The sequence below is a fragment of the Euprymna scolopes genome, chromosome 14 (genome assembly GCF_053919585.1).
Source record: "Euprymna scolopes isolate OS-2025 chromosome 14, ASM5391958v1, whole genome shotgun sequence".
NCBI classification, from domain to species: domain Eukaryota; kingdom Metazoa; phylum Mollusca; class Cephalopoda; order Sepiida; family Sepiolidae; genus Euprymna; species Euprymna scolopes.
Window position 1 is genome coordinate 54,146,149 of NC_136495.1, and position 23,451 is coordinate 54,169,599.

A 23,451-nucleotide genomic window follows, 5' to 3' on the forward strand; every position below is an offset into this window, starting at 1 on the left:
TTTAAGCTCTGAATACTATCCTGTTTTGATTTAATTTCATCAGGGTTTACTTGTAGAGCAACGTTTCTTTGTTTCAGAATGTTCTGACAAACCCTTGTAGACAGAGGCTAGTTGCTCTTCATACATGGCGAATGGTAGCTTTATAGAGATGTAGGATATTGATATGTTTAAGGAGTTTTCCAGCATGCTAGAGGAAGCCTGCCTTGGTAGCATCTTCATGACATTTTTTTTTATGTACTCATATAATGAGTTTCCATAGACATATACTTCCTGACTTACTTATTTGCACACTTTAGAGAGCTTCACTACATGTTTGCAAACAAAAATTTCACTACTTATGAGGGTGTTAGATCAGTCTTTCAGCTGCCGGGAGCAGCATGCAACCTTTATCTGATCGACCCATCTCTTTGGTGGTCGTCCTTCAGTGAAATTCTTAAACATTTCATTTCAAAGATATTAAGGCTCCTCTCATGTTTTTTCAGTCAATGTTTCACTTACATATACAGCAATAGGAGCTAGCAATGTATTGTAAAATCTTCAGAGATATGTTGTTCCTGCTCATATCAGAATGCAGAAATTGTAATTCCTGTTACGTTTTTCAATTTTTAAGATGAGGATTGCTTATTCATATTATTTGGATTCTTCGGACAACTGTTCTCATCTTAAGTGGCATTTTCACAACAATTCCATGACCATGGACCTGTGGCGCAGTGGTCAGAGTACTTGGGAAAAAAAAATCAATTGTAAAAGTTATATTCTCCTGAAGGTTGAAGGTTCAATCTTTTGTGTGGACGACTGAAAAATACTATTGCGAATTACTTAGGACCTCTATCCAGTCATGGCTGACAGAACAAGAGTATGCTACCCCCATGAAGTAAATAAAGGGTTCGGTTCAAAATTCCATCCAGATTAAAAAGTTTGACAGAAACATTCCTGAATTCGACAAGATACACCTGAAGAAGGTCAAAATCAGTAGTCCAAAGAATCCAAATGATACAAATTGCTATTTCTATTCTTCTGTTAATATCAGATAATAAAGATCCTGAAACCACTAATCCAAGTAATACAAAATCTTTATTTATTTATTTATTTATTTATTTATTTTTTTACAAAAGAGGAGAATATTTTGCATTTACCTGGATTCACTTTCATCACCCATTTCTCTCAAGAGGATTCAAATTCAGAAGTCGAAAGCTTCAACTTATCAAAGACACCAGCACCCAGCATATACTACATATTCACACATTTACCTCATAGCTAAATGAACTTCCTTCTAAAAAATGAATGCAAAATGGAATTTATTTCATAATTGAGACTTGCATTGAAATAATAATCTGAGGATTTTTTATTGGAAAAATTAAATAATAAAATTTCTCCAGGGATAATTTGTTGTATTTTTCTGCATGTACATAGCTCCTGACAAAATTTCAAGAATAGAGGTGTTTTTTCCACGGTCTTCTAGTCTGTGGAACACAGTACTATGGGAGTGCTTTTCTGCAGACTACAACCATGGTCGGCTTCAAATCCAATATCATAAAGCATCATCATCATTTTCAATCATCTCATAATATTCTTCATCAGTGAGAAATTCCACAGTTGTACCCTTCATCTGTTTTATCTTGCTGCCATGCATTCTATAGGTGTCTGGCACAAACGTAGAACCCAACGATTTTATTGTACTTCTTTTATTCAAACTGAAGCATATTCATTTAAGTATCCTGGTTATTGTATAAGGTAAGCAAAATATTTCTGTTCGTTTATAAAGGAAAAATAGAAAATGCTTCACAGTATTTGTAACTTGTACTTAATTTTAGAAGTAATTTACATCGGCATCCAGCACCTTCTGCCAACGTGTCACCAGCTGTTCAATGCCCTTGTGATAGAACTCAGGAGTTTTAAATGCTAGGAAGTCTGTGAGGACTTGCCGCAAGCCTGCTTCATGGGTGAAGGATTTCCTACAAAGATGATTATCCAGAGAGTGGAAGAGGTAGTAATCGGATGGCACAAGGTCAGGTGAATGAGGTGGATGGCACAAAGTCTCCCACCCAAGTTACTGTATGGCATCCCTGAGCACTTGGGCAGCAGGTGGCCTTGCATTGTCATGGAGGAAAAGCACACTTTTACAATTCACCAGTGCTGGCTTGTTCTGGTGCATTGCTTGTTGTACACATTTCAATTGCTACAAATATAGATCCCCAGTGACCGTTTGGCAAGTTGGTAACAGTTCATAATGAACCACTTAACGGTCTGTCTACTAGGCACAAAGCATAATCTTGCGTGCATATTTAGGCGGTCTTGTAGTGCGAGAACAACATAATGAGGAGACAACTAATGTCTTGAATGCTTTTTTTTTTTTACATAGGAGTCACCATTTATCAAGGCCCGGAGGCCACTCGAGGATAAGGGTTATTCTTTCTTAGAACTGCACGCCTGTGGAACTCTGTTCCGTCTGCCTGCTTCCCACCGGACTACAACTTGGATGTCTTCAAGTCCAACGTTAACAAATACTTAATGAACCGCCCCCTTAAGTAAACACTTCATCAAATCTCCACACTAACACGTAATGTACTTGCAATAACCCTTATCCCTGAGTGGCTTCCGGGCCTTGATAAGTGGTGATCATTGTGTAAAAAAAAAAAAAAAAAAAGATTGTACAGTACAGTACCGGACCCACTTTTGATTACTGGTAAACACTCGATTGAATAATAAGGATGCAGTATGGTGCCGAGAAAGCAGGTATATGCAGACTTACAGTCGTTGTCCCTTGTTTACCTCTAACAGTGTTTGTGAAACTCACTTGCTCAGTTTGTACATCTTACCTAGACGGTGCAGGTAAAATCTAACTGTTTCATTGAAAATGTTGAACTGTCTTGTAAGTTCACCGAATGCTAGACTACCGTCCTCTTCAATGGCCGCCATCATTCAAGATCTGTGGTCGCCCACTGTGAAGCTCATCATGGACAGACAAATCACCCGACTTGAATTTTTTAAACTAATGTCGTGCAGCACGTTCATCCACATCACTATTACCAAATGCTTGACATATGTCGTTACTTGATGCAGCTCCTAACAAGCCCATCTTGAAGTCGTAACGCAAACAGCCACAAACGAGATCTCTAGACACTTCCATCCTTCTTTCTAACAGTTGTCCAGCTTATAACTGATGCCCAGACATGGTGCGTGTGTTTTTTATAACATCTGATGTTCCTACATCCGGCTGTCCAAATTGGAAAACAATTGTTACCGGCATTTCATATACATTTCAACTTCATTCAATGGCTAATCAAAAAAAATGGGCAGTACTTTTTTGGTTACCTAGTAGTTTCAGAATATATTTGGTTATGGGGGGGGGGGTCTATCTCTTATATCTTTGTACGAGTATGTGTTATATCTTCATTTTTTAAAAATATATGACAAACTCATACAATGATTTATTTGATTTAAAAATGAAAGCAGTAGGCAGAACAATCCACATTACTCAATTTCCATTACTGACACTTACTATATTGTCCAATTGACTATTGTACACTCTTTAACCTTTATCCTCGAGTGGCCCCTGAGCTTTGATAAGTGGTGAAGCCTATGTAAAAAAAAATACTTCTAAGTACATTACTTACCCTTATTTTAATAATACTTCTTTCTTTATTACTTTTCCTTATTGAAATAGTACTTCCTTCTTACTGAATTACTTCCCCTTATTTAATACTTCTTTCTTACTCAGTTACTTCCCCTTATTTTGATAATACTTCTTTCTTGCTAAATTATTTTCCCCTCATTTTAATAGTACTTCTTTCATACTCAGTTACTTACCCTTATATAAACAAAACTCCCTTCTTATTCTAGTAGTCCCTCTTATTTTAATATTTCTTTATTACTCAATTACTATCTTTTATTTTAGCATTTTCAGCATTGCTAATGTTGCTTGTTATTTTTTGGGGTTTTTTTTTTGTGTTTTCTCATTTCTTTCTTTTATTTATTGTAGTATCCAAAATATTTGACGCATATCTGCAAAGTGATGTATTGTATTCAGAATAAAAACAAGGTTGAATACTTGTCACCTTTACCGACGGCTCCAGGTACCTTGTGTGACATTAAGAAGGTAAAATAGTTTTTTGCATTCTTTATTAAGGGGCTCAGCTGGGAACTACCGTCATACTTCAATCATATTCTTGAAATTCTTAATACATCATTGTAACATTGGGAGTTTTCATTAAATATATAGTTGTTAGACATAATACAATTTGGTCATGCAACACTAATTCTGCCATCACAGAATTTAAATTGTTAGCGACTTTCTTGGAACAGTGAAAAAACATTCTTTTGGCATGTAACTGACTTCTGGCGTCCATTTCACAGCTACCTTTTGAAATTCTCTTGTTTTCTCTAGCTTTTTTGTTCACATAATGATGATTTGACAAAGAATCGAAAACATTTGTGATATACATGGATATATATATGAACCTTATAATATTTTTTTAAATTATAAACAAAAAAGCTCATAAGGCAAATCAAAAAGTAAAAAAAAGGTGTAATTAGGCAAAAGCTTTCTGCTATTTTTAACAATATTTGCTTAAATGAAAAACTCCTGCATAAATACACTATATATATATATTTGTGTGTGTGTGTGTGTGTGTGTGTGTACTGCCATACGATTATGAAGTCAGTCCGTTTGATTCCAATGTCCCCTTTATCTTCTTTACATGTTTATTGAAATTGTTCCTAGTGCTCTTACTTTTATTGCTACTAGAATTATTCATTTTTCAAACTATTGAAATAATACTGGATATTCTTATATATTCAGTCTGTGTACTTACCGACTAAAATCCTATTTCAGACATGAGGTATGACAGACCAACAAAAATGCTATTTCAAACTGAAGACCAATGTTACTTCTGCAATGTTATGACCCTTTAGGTTGTGATCATAGCGTAGTATCTGTGTTAACTGTGGCAAGCAGAGCCAAGGGTCAAAACATTATTATTATTATTATTATTATTATTAATTGATTTGAGCGACGGCTGGTCGCTTGATCAATTATTATGATTAGAAAAATAAACAATTAAAATGGGAAAAAATTGAGTGACATATAATAAATCGCAAAAGGAATGTAAAAATAGAAAATAGATGTAAACATTATTTTGGGGTTTGCATAAGCAAATAACTAGATTGGGGTTACATCAGGTTGGGCTGAGACATGTAATGATGTGACGTAAAGAAATACATGATGTATGTAGATTTGGGAAGATTCTAAGCAGTCGTTAGCTGGACATCAGAAAGAACGAACGACTCAAGATGGTGTGGGAAGCAGAATCACTTCGGACAGACAAGATGTAAAGAACGTGTAATCTCCGAAAATGCCGGCCAGATCATGAGAATAAATGTTCATAAATAATTCAGGTATGTGTTGTGTTATTTACATCTGTTAAAAAAGAACTGTTTGTTTACAACTGTTTCGATACGTCCATGTCAATCATTTCCTGTTAGGACTGTTGCATAAATGTTAAAATATACACACTAGACGATTAACTAAATGATACAACGTATATATACATACACGCATTTACACATACACGAATATACAGATAAAAGATAAACCGAACTATTAAACATGTATGTCGTTATAGAATATATTCGCATATAACATATGACATGTTTTATAATATATATCTTCCACCTGACTATATAACACTTCTATTGGGGTGAAGTATGGTACTATTAAGTCCTAAGAGGTCCACCCTCCCAAACTTTATCTCTACTTGTTGAGAAGGATTTGTTTATTGCCAATCGTCTAAGGCATTACGACAAGGAAATGTAGACATGGCTGCTCAGGCACTTCTTCTAGTGTGCTAACTTTTCAAAACCTCAACTGACTTTGTGTCTAATTTCCTTACCAGACCGGCATAAACATGATTTGAACATTTATCATATGAGACAGGCTAGAAATTTTATCTTAAGAACGATAAAAAGAAATTATCCTAACTGATGCAACTTTTGCTTTAATTTCAGTGGTGTATACTTGGTGAATGTGTTTATTCGGAAAAGGCCCCAGATAGAACAAGTAAGTAAATATATATGTATATATATATATTAGAATTTTCAGAATGTGAGCCATGATATAATTATTTCCGCAGTTTAACAATCTTGTAGCTCACACAAGCTATGAAAGTCAACAAACTGGAAGCTCAAGACTCGAGTTTCACCCTCATTTGGGCTTATCAGTTGAATACAGAATATATCTGTATATAATAATACAGAAATTATGATTATATATATATATATATATATATATATTGGGGTATCAGAATCGCTATCGGAGTCAGAGTCGGAGTCGGAAAAATTATAGCCTAATTTCAGATTCCAAACCGATTCTTTTATTTATTTATTTATTTTTATTTATTTATTTATTTTTTTTTTTTTACAATAAAGAAATGAAACAAGCACAAATTGTTTTTTTTTTTATTAGAAGTTGTTCATTTACAATATAAGACTGAGAAGGGCCACAGAATGAGTTATAAATCTCATTCACAGAGTTTATTTTATTTATTGGTCATTTATCAAGAGATAACTTGCCTATCCCCTTTGTAAACTTTTCATATCTATTCGCTAAATGTCTATATGCCCCCATCCGAGGGAGATCATTTGATTATTAAAAGAATTTAAATGCTCTGGACGGTGTGGGGGGGGGGTAAATTTAATTGGTGTCAGCTGTACATTGGTGGTGTCTGTCATCAGCTTCTTCTGAAATAATTAAAGTTTTATGGCACTTCTCTTTGGACCCAAGTGAAAAATATAGATGAAAATCTCCAATAAGTTTATTAAAATCTTGGATAAGATGCATAAAGATAAAACATTCTGAAGATTTTCTTAATTAAAAAGGAAATTATATTTACGTTTAAACTTATACACGTACCCCAAAAAAGAATAATGGGATTGGGACATTTATTATTGCAATCTACAGAAAAAGAAGAAATGATAAACAAATATGCAACAAATAAATGTTACCAAAAGCAAGACTCTTCTATATACCTGAATAAATTTATCTGTGTTTAAATTTCTTTTAAAGTGTGCTTTTGGTTCAAAACAAACTTAGTGTCTCCTCTTGGAGTAAGAATTTTAAAAATGGCTGCCCAATAATCCCGGCAGAAGGACCATTGATAACCACTTAAAATGAAAAATTAAACAAATGCTGGGAGAAACACATAAATGAATGTTAACAATCGATCGAAAACGTTATGCTGTACGAGTATTTTGTTTAATTTTTGAGCAATTAATCATTTTACGTTAATTCTATGTGCAAAACAGTTTTTCTATGCGAAATTTTAAAATATTTTTTTTTCTTTTCTCCACATAATTATTTAGAAATATGGAATCCCATTTTGGGGGAAGTGATTTAGCTAAAGGGATTAATATATTTGCTGCTGCTATTATTATTATTATTATTATTGTCATTATTATTATTATTATTATTATTATTATTATCAGTAGTAGTAGTAGTAGTAGTAGTAGTAGTAGTGTCTTTAATTTGTTTTTCTTTTACAGTAACACAAATCAATCTAATAATCGATCAAATGTGTACAATTGTGAGAAAAAAACTTCAATTTTTTCAAAGATAGGAGGTACAGGATAGTTTACAGAAATCCCTCTTAATGTTAAGTATGCTTTTCTAAATAGTGTGTGTGCAGTCAGCACCAACCCTATTCAGGGTTTAACCGGCTTCCTCCGAAGGAGGAAGTTTCATGGGAGTATGAAATTCACAAGCGGTCCCCAGTCGCATCTATATTTCTAAATAAATATTATTATGTAAAAATTCATTCTTGATATGGGACGGCTTTTCTTAACTATTCTCTCCCTACACTGTTTTCTTATTTTGCATACCAATTATCGGGTAATTCTTTTTGAGCAGGCCAGATTTCAATCCACCATTTTGTTTCGCCAAACAGTACGCCAGTATCACTAAATTTTTCAAACTGTTTATATGTAATCGCCTAAAAATCGAGAATCGTGTATTTCTTTTTTAGGTGTATAAGAATATAAGTTGGATTTTTAAAAATTATAAATGTGGTTTTTCATACATAATTTTTTGTTTATTGGCTAAATAAATGTATAAAGATTCTTGTAAAAATAAACTTTATTCATTTTTATTCTTTAGAAAAAAATATTTTCCCGGTACACTGCACAGAGATTTATCAAAAAAGTTAGTTTTGCTTTAGAAGTAAAACATCGTCTTCAGTTTTGTTGTTGAATATAAAAAATAATAAACATATTTTTTCACATGTAATTTTATGTTTATTCGCTAGATAAAAATGTACAAATAAGATTTTTCCTGTAGAAATTTGTTTTTATGATGGAATGAAATTTAGCACACTGGTATACTTTTAAGCATACTTTTTGTGTAAACCAAAATGGCGGATTGAAATATGGCATGCTGGCATTCAAAAAAAGAATTACCGATTATTTTACGTTAAATTTATATTCAAAACTGATCTTCCCTTCTAAATACTAAAATTTTTTGAACTCTAGACCAGACATACACAATTTTTATAAATTCTTGTAAATTTAAATTTTTGTTTTTTTTTAAAAAAGATCCTTTTTAATGGATGTCTTTTGACTCTTATGAATTTTACACCAAAAAATATTTGTGTCACGATACTTGAGAGGCCTCTCTTGATGACAAACACTACATTGCATCGCAGATGCAAGTATTTTTCATTCTTTGAGAAAATTATGAGAAGAATCAAAGTCCTTTTTCCACTCAAATAGTGGCGTAAGCATTTATTATTATAAATGTACAAAAAATATTTAGTAGATAAAATAAAAATAAATTTAAAATGAATTAAAATAAAATAAATTTAAAACGAATTAAAATAAAATAAATTTAAAATGAAATAAAATAAAATAAAAACAAGCACAAAATAAAAGTATGAATGAGATTTACTCAAAGAAAAAGAAGTTAAAACAGAAAACACGCTCGATTAATTTGGAGTTTAAAATCAATTTGGCATTTTTCTTTGGCTTTAAAAAATATTTTTGGGGGTCTGAAAAAGTTTTTCATGGCTAAATAGATCAATGTTTGCGCAGGATTTGCACTCGTCATCAAGTACCCAGATACCATAATACTTAAAATTAAAAATTAGTTAAATTCAAATGTTGATATATATATTTTAATTTAAACGTGAAAAAAACCGATTTGGACGCTGAAAACGTACACAGTAAAATAATATGTTTTATTGTCGCATTGATTTTGTACGCATGCACAACCGGAAGTCATAAACCAGATGTTGGGTTACAATACTCGTTACAAGGTCATTTGAGTTTTGTAATTATATAGATTTTTTTTTAAAAAAGGGTTTATTTAAAAAGAGAAGAAGAGAAAGAGATTACTTTTTTTATATGTAAGAAAGAGAAAGGCAAACAGATAAACGTCTTGTTATATCTAGTTATATTATGTGCACCTTCTACCCATTGAGGACAGCACCCTGGATATGTCTTCCTGCTTGAAATCTCACCAGCCAAGACACAAAAAAATCATGTGCTTTCATGAATTCTATCAGGAGTCACCTGTAACCCTTAAGGTGTCACTGAAACATTTCCATTCAAATAATAGTCCTCGTTATGTAACATTGTTTATTTTCTCCTTTTTGTATCTAGAGCCCTGTTTATATGGAGATGCACCTAGCAAGTTAACTCACATCATTTGTCATCAAGTGGTCACAATGTTGCCACAAGTTTGTGGCCTGGATGCGGTTAGAAACAAGTGTCCGTGTATATGTTCCCAGCACATGACAGACGATGAATGTAAGTAAATTGTTGTAGATATTTATGAATATTGGAATATATATTCTAAGTAACTCGGTAAGTAACACAAACACATTTTTTTGTAAGCTTTAACACTTACAGATATATATATATATATATTACAATAATTATTTTTAATACTTACACACACTATTGTTTCATCCTTTCGGGAATCATCAGTGCAGGAAGTCACGATTACCGTCAGTCAAGAGATTTGAACCCGACCATGAAGCCATCTCTGCCTCGATTAGCAAGGAACAAACCTCTCGGGCAGCATGAACCGTGGCGAGAATATAGTTGAAATTTTTTTTTTCTTTTGAGTGGTTGTTGTTTAATAACTGTGGTGTCCTTCAATTTCTTGTAATAAATAATTTTGCCAAGAAGTCTTCATAAGTTTTGGTTTCGTTTTCGATTATAGACGATGCCACTCAACTCATCTATTTTTTTTTATTTTTTAAATCACTGCTTTATACTGTTTTTTAACAGTCATGATTACATCATTAAATAGGGAAAAATAAATAACTCACCTTTTTTTATTGTTCTATCCTTTTTTTTTTGTTCTACACGTTACTGTATTAATATATAGACTTGCTTAACTAAATATTTTTACAGTTTTAACAAAAGGGCTAGAATAATATGATGGTGTCTTCATTCATGCTGAATGCCCACAGAATGCCCAGCAGCAATATATTATATATGAAAGATGCCACTGTAGAATTTCTACAGGTCCTGCTAGTTAGTATTATTATTTTATCATAGTTACTAGCAGGGGTGCCCGGCGTTGCTCGGGTGTTTGGAGGTGTATGCTGTGCAAAAAAAGCAAAAAAAACAAAAAAAATGGTTAATTTTTTAAAACTTTGACCCCTATTATGACCCCTTAAAATTTATTGTTTATTAAGTTAGATCCATGTTCAAGGAACCTATATCTAAAATTTCAACTGTCTAGACCCAAAATTGTCGGAGGAGTTTGGTAGAGTTCTTAAAGGTCAAATCGTTGAAATTTGACCCCTTAACAGCCAAATTTCTGGCTGACACCCGTCACATCGATTTTCCCAAATCTCAGTACCCGGTATTTCAAATTTCGAGTCTATAGACTAAAAATTGACAGAGTTATTGCGTAGGGAAATGTACACAGATAGACACACACACAGACACACAGACAGACAGACAGACACGTTCACTTTTATAGATATACTAGCAGTTCCGCCCGGCTTTGCTCGGGCCCTATATACTGTCCATAAGGTTATGTGCATATGTATATATTAAAAAGTGTGAATATGTAAAGTAATGTATTTCTGTATAATAGTCTTCCTTAATTACCATAGAGAAAAGACAGACAGACATTTACACTTTTATAGATGTAGATAGATAGATAGATAGATTGGATGCAATATATAATAATGATTAAAAAAAAAAAAGACTCATGCGCCACCATTGAGAATCGAAACCAAAACGTTCAGCTCACGATTTATTTCGCCTCTGCCATAAATGACTGGGCTATGAAAACATGTTTACTGCAAGGCTAAAAATTAAAACATGAACCAATATTAACTACATTATGCATTCGTAATGGCGGCATTCGACCTTCACCAGGCAAATTTCATTTTTTTTTAATTTTCACACTTTTGCACGGATTTTTCCAGGCTAAAACCCAAATATAAAGTTTTGCATGGATTCAAACACCTTATATATGAAATTTTATGTCCGTAGACCAAAAACTCTAGGAGGAGTTTGGTAGGCAAAATCTGTGCAACAAAAATATATACGTATATATAAATATATATGGAAACAATTTTGTGTTTCCTGTAAACGTTTTACGCAAATATTACGCAAGTATAAATCATGTAGAATATCTGCATGAATATAATTACACGTAATAGTTAAATAAAGATGATCACCCCATAAGAAAACCGAAAAAAACTAATAGGAAATTAATTAAAATGAATGTTTAAAAGAATATGCAAATTAGCTAGATCTTTTGCAGATGGATGCAATTCCACAACCCATATATAAGAAAATTGTATTTTCTTTTTAACACCCAAAAGAAAAACGAATTTATAGGAATATAGATAGATAGATAGATATCTATAGATAGATAGATAGATTAATATTACTTCTTAACTATATATTGATAGGATAGCGTGTTTTTTATTTTGTGTGTCACGCTTACATCCGAGTGACTGTCGTTTAATTGTTATGGACTTCCATTTCTTGTAATAAATAATTTTTCCAAGAATTCTTCATAAGTTTTGGTTTCGATTATTGCTGATGCATGCAAGTCATATGCATATAATTTTTTTTATTTTTGAGATCACAACTTTATAATATATAAAAACAATTGATAGAACATTGACTGTAATAACATATACGAAATCTGCAAGAATTAAAATATCATATTTAAGCGTACTTTATGACCAGGCTGCACCGGGCATCTCTGCTAGCTAGCTTTGATAAATACTTTTTCTGTTTTAACAAAAGAGCTATAATAATATCAGAGGATCCATTTACACTGAACATCTACAGAATGGCAACATCAATATATTACATATGAAGGAGTCCCCTACTGAATTTCCACAGGTCCCATTGATTTTGTATTAATATTATTATTGCTATTATGATTATTACTATATTTATTATTTTACTATCATTGTTGTACATTATATTCCTAAGAGTATATTGCTTTGTATTTTTTATGTTTCTGCCCTCATTTCCAACCAGACCATCTGCCTTTACTCGATTATATCTCACCTGTACCAAACCTGCCCGATCATCCTGTTACCATATAGCACCAGTTTAACTGGATTCATAAGCCCATTTCACCTCTCGTCTGCAAATTTTATTTTTTATTTCACTTTATTTCATTTTTTACTTTTATCTATCTTTTTATTTTAATCTATTTTTTTTTTATATTTTCTCACATTCTTATTTTTTATTCTTTTTTTTTTTATCTTTTATTTTAATTGTATAGCCTAGCATAATTAACTCTTACTAGACCTCAATTAATTAATCAACTCTTATATCATATAATACCTACTCCTAAATGCGTACTCCATTCTGCTACTGCCCAATCCTGTTAAAAATCCCACTTTAGCATGTGTAAAAGGCCATAATTATCTACTAATCCCCTGGATAGCCCTCTGCCTCCTTCCAATGTATACTCCCTATACAAGACCTCCAAATACGTCTATGTTGTATCGATATCTTAGGAAAATGTGGTATTGTGGTGACTGATCCGTATTAATTCCTAACTGTGCCTCGAATGGATACTTTATTCACTGCACCTTATCATAAATGTTTATATAATAAATGTCACATACAAAATTTCAGCCAGATCGGTCCAGCAGTTTCCAAGAAAAAGCCGAACAGACAGACATAAAGGAAAAATGAAATAGAATATAAACTAGATTTTTTAATCCATTAAAAATGGGCAAAAGTTATAGCCAGTTAACTTAGAACGAGTGCTTTATGCCAAATTTATAGTCGAATATGGTTAAATTTGTGCCAATTTTTACATTAAATACTAATCTGTAATTGTGTATCAAACGAATACAATAATACTTAGTTTGCTGCACCTTATAACAAAGATTCATGCAAAATTTCAGCCAGATCGGCCCAGTAGTTTCTAAACAAATCTTCTACAGTAAATGTGATATTGTGATGACTAATTCCTAACTGTGCATCAAACGGATACCAAAATACTTAGTTCGCTGCAGCTTACCATAAAAAAAAAACCCTTAGATTTAGGAACTCCCATGTCTTGCGATGCATGAGGCAGTCAAATTATGCCATCACAATCTGAAGCTGATCCACAGTATCCCTCCAGTTTTTTCCAGTTGCAATCAAATTTTTCTCGATTGTCTGTTTCCATTTTTGGTCTTCCTCTCCCTTTTTCCATTAGAGGTCCATTGAAGCACTAGGTTGGCAAGTCTCTCTATTTCAGGATATGTCTGAGCCAGCGTAGACATTATCTGCAGATTATTAAAGAATACTACCTGCTGGTTAGTGTGATCTGACTTCTTGTTTGGTAATTTGATTACTCCAAACATTTGAAATCAAATGCATGTAATTTCTTCTATTGGTTGATTTTGATATATTAATTTTCACTTACGGATAGCAATGGGGATGCTGCTATTATAAAATCTTAATTTAGATCTGAGGATGTTTTTGTTTTTTTCCTTCAGATCTTGTAGAGTTGGCTAAATGCTACAATTCATAGTTCATACTTTGTTTATGGCGCTTCCTAAGTTGGTAAAGTTGCCAATAACTATAGTTGACACTTCACCTAGTTAGGAAGCTATCATGACAAAGATCAATACAAAATTTCAGCCTGGTTGGCCAGTTGTTTCCGAGAAAAAGTTAAATGGACAGGCAGGCAGAATTATTTTTAGCGCAGCAGTAATACAACAATTTCATAGTAACTGCAATAAATTTGTTTCTGAATTTTTTATGAGGATTTATAATTTGGATTATTCAAACTTTTCTCATCAAGATGAGAATTGTAGCAAAGTTATTTTCTTTTACTATTGGAGTCACCACTTATGAAGGCCAACAGCTACTTGAGGATAAGACTTAAGACGGGAACATGGCTATCCCTAAAGCAGATCATATGATCATGCAACTGGCGTTCTTTTTGGGAGACGATATGAATTTTTTCTTAGATAATTGCTATAAGTTAAAAATAGAAGGAAAATGCGTATTTCAAAGTGATTTTTTTTTTTTTTTTTACATTTTAATGTTGTTTTTTTTCTTTTTTTTGAGAAATGGTACTTTTTTATGGTCATGATTTGAATACTTTAAAAATTGTTATAAATCTTTATCTAAGAATATATTGGACCCTTTCTACGTACGAAGGTCTGCTATTTTGATTGTTTGGTTTCAGAATTATTGCCGTTTAGAGAAATTGATTATCATGTCAACATCAATTTCGCTAACCTTAGAAAAGGTACTGCTTTTGCAGGAGTTATCTCCCTTAGATATATTCTCTGGTGGTTTGTTTCTAAGGCGAGTCAGATTTCTGCAAAGAATTTACAACGATCGTAGCTCGGGAATGTCTGATCTACATCGTTATTCTCATTGCTTGCAGCGATCCATTAACATGCAGGACTAAACCTCTCCTGGTCTCGACGGTTTGTTGAAAAAGGTAGTCTGAAAAGGGTTGTATTAACTACTGTTAAAAATGTTCAAACTCTTTGGCAGCTGCTAGGCTCAAACGAGACGACTTGCCTAGGTGCAGACTGCAGGTGTGTCAGAAACTTCGTGAAAAATATTGAATAATTCCACCCCCTGTCTTTCCAAGCTTATAAATACTCGAAAAATGTAATTCAAACCCTATTTTTTTTTCAATTGAAGGAGCAAGGACCAAGGTTTCGTTTAAAAAACAAAACAAAAAACAAACAACGTGGTTTTAAAAAAAAAGGTTTTAAACTTCTGACTTTACAGGTAAATTTCTAAAAAGCACTACTTTTTGTTTTAAATTTGAATATATTATTTATTGATCTTTTATCTTCAATTTGTGATATATAAAACTTTAGTGAGTAAATTAATTATTTACTTTTTAATAGACATTTCAAAATGGGGGGGGCGTGAATTAAAAAAAAAACCGTTTGTCTAAAATATTATATTCCGTTTATTGGAAAGAGAATAAAATTTCACATTGACCCTTTAAATATCGTAAAAACAGAATCTATAGGAAAATTTTGATAGATTTTTAAAGTTTAAAAATTGAAAAATACTGAACTCGTAAAATTCAATTAATTTCATTAGTTTTTTTTTTTTTTTTCCTTTTAATAAAAAAATAATATTTCTATTACTTTTTATACAACTTTAATAGTTTATTTTGAAATATAATCCATAAAGAAAATAAACAACCCACTTTTAAAAGCGAAATTACGAGTTTTTTTATATTTTATTTGCAGTTTCGTGTTAGGGGTGTCAAAAATTCCTACAAAAATTTTGGTCAAAGAAGCGCTGTCTTTATGAAAAAGTTTTTCCCCAACCAAACTTGCCAAAATCAAAAGAGTTTTAGATGTATATTGATTGTGTTTATGTTAAATTCGGCTTAACATCAAAAGTCTGCTGTTATTGATGTTATTGGGAAAAATCAATTTTTTTTCTCTTCCATTTGTAGTTAAAACAAAAGACAAAAGGAAGTTTGTCATCACGTACGCAGTATCAGAATTTTTGTAGGAATTTTTTACACCCCTAACACGAAACTGCGAATACAATATAAAAATCTCGTAATTTCTCTGTTAAAAGTGGGTTATTTATTTTCTTTATGGATTATACTTCCAAAATAAACTATTACAGTTGTTTTAAAAGTAATAGAAATATTATTTTTTTTTTTTAAACAGTAATGAATTTTCCGAACTCAATATTTTTAAATTTTTAAACTTTAAAAATCTATCAAAATTTTTCTATTGATTCTATTTTTACGATATTTTCAGGGTCAATGTGAAATTTTATGTTCTTTCCAATAAACTGAATATAATATTTTAGACAAACGTTTTTTTTTTAATTCACGCCCCCCCCCCCCAAGTGTCACCCATTTTGAAATGTCTATTAAAAAGTAAATAATTAATTTATGTCGGGGAGTTTTATATATCACAAATTGAAGAGAAAAGGTCAATAAATAATATATTCAAATTTAAAACAAAAAAAAAATCGCTTTTTTAGAAATTTACCTGTAAAGTCCGAAGTTTAAAACCTTATTTTATAAGAACACATTGGTTTTTTTTTTTTTTTTTTTTTTTTTTTTTAATCAAACCTTGGTCCTTGCTCCTTTAATTGAAAAAATAATTAGGGCTTGAATTACATTTTTCGAGGAGTTATAAGCTTGGAAAGATGGGGTGGAATTATTCACTATTTTCACGAAATTTCTGACACTGACGCCACACCATGTCGATCGCCATTGTGTGTTTTGTTTGAGCGGAAAGTTGGGTTCTACACACCGTGACAATGAAACGAAAATTTATTTTCAACACATTTCAGTTATTTTATGGACATTACCGGGGAGTGGGTGAGATGGGGGGTAGTAATGGTGGTTAGTGGTTAACACGGACTTACAACTTGAGTGTGCTAAGTTTGAATTTAGTTTGTTCAATTCAATTGTTGGTAACTTTTATATTGCTCCCCCCTCTCCCAATAAATACTCATTGTCTTTCTAGGAAGAATTATAACCATAAAGATTTCAGGGAAACCAATGCCAACAATAGAATAATCCGATTCACATAAAATGAACGAATGAACGAACCTTACCGATAATGGCCCTCAGATAAAAATCGCAGAAAAATTTTAATGATGTATTTTAATTCTGTGAAAAATTTAATTCTTACTGAAACTTATTTAAATTTTCTAACTCTTAAGAAATCGATTTCTATAGCAGCCAAACAGTAAACACTGACACAAATATTAACTTTTATATTTAGAGAAGATGCAGATCTTGCTGTCCATATCCGATGCTGCTTTTTAAAAAGTGAAAAGTAAATGTAACAAAGGGAAATAACTCTGCAGTCATCGATATACAATTAGTTTAAACATCAGCAAAATTGACTACAGAGGGAAGTAACTCTGCATTGACTAATATGAATTCGTGTTTTAAAATGGTGTTTTTTTTAAGTCTATGAAATTTAATCGTAAGTGGAGACGTATAATGAAACTAAATCATATTTTATATATCATACTAGCTGTCCCAACCTGTCATTGCCCAGGATTATTTTTACTTTCATTGATTATTAAGAGACTGAAATTTAGATTGTGTCTTAAACAAAACCAAAAAAAAAAAAAACATTAAACCATATACAACAAACATTGACATTTTTAAGATAAAGAAAAAACATATGCGAGAATGTTTAATGAAACTAAATGATATATATATATATATATATATATATATATATATATTAGCAGTTGAGCCCGACTTTGCTCAGGATGTTCATAACTTTATGTGCATATGTATATATTCAAAAGTCTGCATATGTACAGTAACGCCTTTCTATATAATAGGCTTCCTTAACTACCATAGGGAAAAGTTAGTAGAGACTGCAGAGGTAAAAAAATTTTAAAACTTTGATCCCAATTTTGACCCCTTAATATTCACTGTTTTGGACTGAAATAAAAATAAAATGTTTGATCCATGTCCAGGTAACCTACATTTAAAATTTCAAGTGTTTAGACCTAAAATTGGTGGAGGAGTTTGGTAGAATCTGCAGAGATCAATTATTTCAACCATGACCTCTTGGCAGCGAAACTTTCGCCCAACAACTGCTGTATGTCTGAGTACACTTTATGTAAAATTTCAAATGATTAGACCCAAAATTGGCTTAATAGTTTGCTAGAGATCACAAATGTAAAATCTTTTGAACTTTGACCCCTTGGCAGCCAAATATTCGGCCAAAAACCGATTAAAAAGCTTGTCCTATCTCTGAATACTCTTTATGTAAAATTTCAAATATTTAGACCAGAAATTGCCTGAGTAATTTGGTAGAGGCCGCAAAGGTCAATTTTTTTTAACATTGACCCCAATTTTGACCCCTTAGCATTTGTTTTGGGCTCAAATCAAATTATAAAGTTTGATCCATGTCTAAAGAACCTATATCTAAAATTTCAAGTGTTTAGATCCAAAATTGTCGGAGGAGTTTGGTAGAGTTCTCAAAGATCCAATCGTTGAATTTTGACCCCTTAACAGACAAATTTCTGTCCGAAAACCGATCAAAAAGATTTTTCCAAATATCAATACACCTTATGTCAAATCTCGAGTCTGTAAACCGAAAATTGATAGAGTTATTGTGTAAGGAAATGCATACAGACAGACACACAGACATTTTCACTTTTATAGATATATAGATATACACATATACACATGTATATCATATGAGCTGGCTTTGCCCAGGATTATTATAGAACTAACAATATTTATATATCATCCTAGATGTTTCTATCTGGCACTGTTTAGGATTATTTTTACTTTCATTATTTGTCTGAATGAAATATAAAACTATTTTACATCCTCTTAAAACAAAACAAAAAGACTATATAGCATAGACATTGACTTTTTATATCTAGATATAATTTTTTTTTTTTTTTTTTCCTCAGGCTGTCCTTTTGGTAGAGAGAAGTACAACTGTCATCAGGGTGGGTGCCATGCAAAACATTACGCTTCTTTTTGCTGTGAAACTTGCCCCAAAACGGACAAATGCAGGAGAAGGTACTCGCATCGCCATAAACGCTCAAGTTATTTCAATTCAGCCATGCTAAGAAAGGTTGCATTATTTCTGAAAAGCTACACAGCAAAACTGAATGAAGAACCATTGATTGAAAACTATGTGACAGAAGAACAGCAAAAGGAACTTGCAAAATGTCCACCTGTGAATACAGAACTCTACGAGTATTGTCATAAACTCGTCTTCACAAAAGGCAATGATGCTTGCTATGACGAAGTCATAGCGCAACTCTGCTGCCAGGCTTGTATTATCGTCGAAGGCAAAAATCCACCAGGTGATGTAGAACAATTTTTTTTTTTCATCATCATCAGTTTACCATTTGTTTTACATGATAGCATGTGTAGGATGGTTTTTGGAAATTGACTTCCAAACAAACCTACCTCTCGCCAGGCTTTTATTTATTCCTCTTTCACTCCAGGTTATTTCTATCACCTCCACCCATGGCTTCTTTGGTCTTCCCCCGACTATACTACCGCAACTGATCTACATCTGCTAAGCCAAGAACTCTCATCCATTCTTTAAATATGACCATAAAATCGAAGTCTATTCTTCACACATTTCCCTATTATGTCCAGATTCAATCTTCCTCCGAAGTCTTTAGAACTACACCTCTTTTTAAGACTTGCATTACACATCTATTACAAACAAAAATTAAACAAAGAAAATGCATTGGGTTTTAGTAGTATATACAGTAAGTCTTTATCTTTTTTTTTTTTAATTATTAACGTGCAGGTTGAGGAGCATTATCCATGCTGGTGTGCTTCTGTCCAAGTAGTTGGCTAGCTGCATGCATGGAAATATCCATGATAGTTTATTTGAAGCAAAAGTTTTATGGAAGGTGTCCTTTGCTCAATGCTTTTTCATGATACTAAGTGTGTCACAAAGCCGATCAAGTCATCTTTTATAACTTTATTTAGCTTTATCTATATTTCTGATGAAAAAAGAACTTTGGATCCCCTGGTGAGGTCATTCATTGACCGAAACATTGACACTGTCTTTGTCGTGACTATACAAATTGTTTACTTTAAATTAAAGTGTGTGTGTGTATATATATATATATATATATATATATATATATATATATATATGGAATATAACTGTTTTGTTATATATATATATATATATATATATATATAACAAAACAGTTATATTCCAAATTTTTATTCATCTTATTTATTTCCGTTACAAGCGTTTTAAAGAAGTGGGCAAATTCAAAATGGCGAAATGTAGTACCTTCGACTTCATATAAAACATTTTGATATTTGCCAATATGGCCAAGTTTGATATCTTTGTAAAGCTATTTTTATGCTGATTAATATTTACATAAAGACCATGGTCAAAAAGTAAAATAAAAATTCTGTTGATAAAACTGAATTTTCATTTGTTTTTTTTTTTGTACTTGTGCACTTTTTGAACCATGCTGAAATATTATTTCGGAAGCTATTCTTAACATGTGGAGAGGAGGGTGTTTTGTAACTAATGTGTACTTTCAGCTAACAATTTAATTATAAAATAGAACATATCATAAAACTTTAAATTAAGCTGAAAATACAATTTGAACAAAAGCGTGGTTCAAAAAGTGCATAAGCACCGTTTTTTTTAATGCACCACGGATTTTGTTATGGAAAAAGTGATATATAATAAATGAATTTGGAAAGGTGTTAAGAGTTTATTAAATTATTCGATAAATCATGTGATCTCAATGGTGAACAAATCTTTCTCGATGATTAATATTCTAAATCTACTGAAAGGCAATTTCTGTTTATTGGTAATTTTTTTCAATGAAAAATTTTTAAAATACATGTTCTTAAAAATTCTTGACATGTTGAATTTTATGCAAATTCTGTTTTATGACTTTCATACTTTTCTTACAACACAGATTTTGATACAGAAAGTGATGTAATAAAAATTTCTAAAAAGTGCGTTCAGATTTAATTAGGTTATAGTACCTATTTACTATGCCTCCCCACGGGACAGAGTTAGACACCAGGGTCGTTTTTTAACGTGGAGAAAAGGTACAAAAATAAAAATTGTCTCAGTCGTGAAGGATTTCTCCTCCACCGAAAGAGAACAAGAAAATGAAGTGCAGCATCTGAAGAACAGATACTACACTTTGATCTTGACCAAAAGGCCAGTCTATCAAAAGAATAAAAAACATTTGATGGCGATGGTAAACAGTTTCTTTGACATTTTTTAGAAGTCTTAAGTATACACTATATACACAAGAAATCAACATGTGTTCATTAGGATACATTTCAAAATGAAAAATCTGTTTTACTGAAACATTTTTATAATAATGAACATTAAAGTATTTATTTAGATTTTTTTTTTTCATAATCTTTCTTTCTAAAATATATGATGCATTTTTCCTCTCATTTTTGGAAAGTTTATAAGATATTTCTGTTTCAGTTATTGGATCAACTGAGCTAAGAATATCATAATATTTCAAAATTGATATATTTGGATGTGATGGATAATAGAAAGATGGAGAGGGTCCCTTTGGTTGTAAAAATGGCACTTTCACCTCACCATTATCTGGATTTTTGTCAAGTACACATCCTAACCACCAATTTCTCTCATAAAGTGCTGTCACAAATCCGTTAATGTCTTTGAACTCCATATTGTTCCGTTTTGTGATTCAAACTACTCTTTCTTTCTTTTGTGTTGACACTGTTTTTATTTTCACTTCTCTCTGAGAGACAGGAATGAATTATGTAATTTTTGTATTTCTATAATCGTGGAGAAATTGCTAAATCTGTCTTCTAAATGTTTGCTTCCTTTGTCCATTCTACAGTTGAGGAATATAAGAAATGTATTCCATAAATATTTTTTATTGCATAAAAATACAGCTGCCTTGGTGTCATTATTTGTTCATTATAGGGTCGCTGCAGGCTGGCTTTTTTGCTGCTAACCTTTTTTTCAGTGCCACCTAACCCATCATATTGTCCTTTCCCATAAGAAGTAGCAAAAACGTGCTACTCTGCATCAATACCAAAATCAGATTTATGGTTGCACAGATTTATAAAGTTTATAAAATTTTTATGTGTAACAGCCCCATCAGAGAAATATATCATTTTTTGTACATTAAAGTTTATAATTTCTTTTAATTTTTCTATAACCTTTCTTTGAAACAAATGGACAGCTACTGCATCATGCTTAAGACAATCAGATATTATAAAAAAATTAATATGCTCAAGATCAATTCTATTTCTTTAGTAGCAGATGAATGGGTGCAATGTAGCTTGATCATTATTCCAGTGGAATCCTTGAACTGAATCTTGCAAAATAAATGAATAATTCTCAGAAAAATCTGCTATTGCTAAGACTTCAAACTAAAAAGAAACTTTTCTATCAGAACAAAATTTTGATTGTGCTTTAGCAATGAAATTATGCTTCTTCAATTTTTGAAGGCCTGCATGGAAAGTTTCAATAAATTCCTCTGTAGATTGTGATAGTTTGTAGAATGGTTCTATCAGTTGATAACCACTGTTTGTATACAAAATCATCAATTGAGTTTTTTTGAAAAATTTCTTGCATATACAAAACAAAATCATCCATCAGTTTGTTGCAAGATGAGCAGTCACCCAAGTAACAATTTGTTGATGCTTCATTGCATGTAACAGCAAGTGTGCATTGGTTGTAATCTGTCAAATGATGACTTTCTCCTTCAGTCAGTTTAGCCAGATGAGATCCTGTAATTATCAACTTTATACTCTGATGGATTGTGCAAATGCAAACAGTATGAGTCCCAGCACCACCTGCTAGTATGCATTCTTTTGGCCTAAGCTCGGCGAATTTAGAGAAGCCTATTTTCTTTTGGTGCTTAGATGTGAATAATTTAAATGCCTCTTTCAGGTTACAGAGAACAAGATATTTTTGTTCCTGAACCCGTTCCCCAACCTTTAAAACAGTCTTGTAATCATTTTTCCCAGGCAGCACTCGACTGACTTCTTCACTTTTGTAAAACTGCTTTACTTTATTAATTGTATCTTGTGGAAATCTAGTAAACTGTGTATTTGGCAAAGATAAGATTCCTTCCTCATTCACAAGTTTTTTGCTTGTTTCGCCATATACAATGTAGTGCCAAATTCTGTTTGTATTTTGCTTAAACTCCAGCTTTTTGGAAGTACAGTCAGAATTTGAACTTCTCTTTCGACTGAGTCATAATTTCTCTTTCAATGTTTTGTTGCTCTGCACTTGATTCTTCATGAGAAATGTTTGAAATTATACCGATTCTATCAGATATTGATCCTGTACGAAATTGATAAAAATGCGAGACGAAAATTCATGTTTACATAAATAATGCTTTAAAACAACGTTCCCATGTAGTAAGCATTCCGAACGTGAAACACATCTGTGTTTTATAAATCTAGCAAAAATCAACTAATGGTCAGATTTTTCTGAAGTTTTCGATACTTATCCATTTTAGAATGAAATT

At 32.0% G+C, this 23,451-nt stretch overlaps 1 protein-coding gene across 1 annotated transcript in view; it reads left to right on the forward strand.

The window, feature by feature from the left end:
• LOC145293015 (uncharacterized) overlaps nucleotides 1-23,451 on the forward strand; it is a 125,075-nt gene that overhangs the window by 90,527 nt on the left and 11,097 nt on the right. The window contains exons 13-16 of the mRNA XM_080139291.1: nucleotides 3,983-4,099; nucleotides 6,007-6,058; nucleotides 9,649-9,795; nucleotides 18,886-19,287. Of these exons, the coding sequence (XP_079995417.1) occupies nucleotides 3,983-4,099; nucleotides 6,007-6,058; nucleotides 9,649-9,795; nucleotides 18,886-19,287 (718 nt within the window). The remainder of the gene's footprint in view (nucleotides 1-3,982; nucleotides 4,100-6,006; nucleotides 6,059-9,648; nucleotides 9,796-18,885; nucleotides 19,288-23,451) is intronic.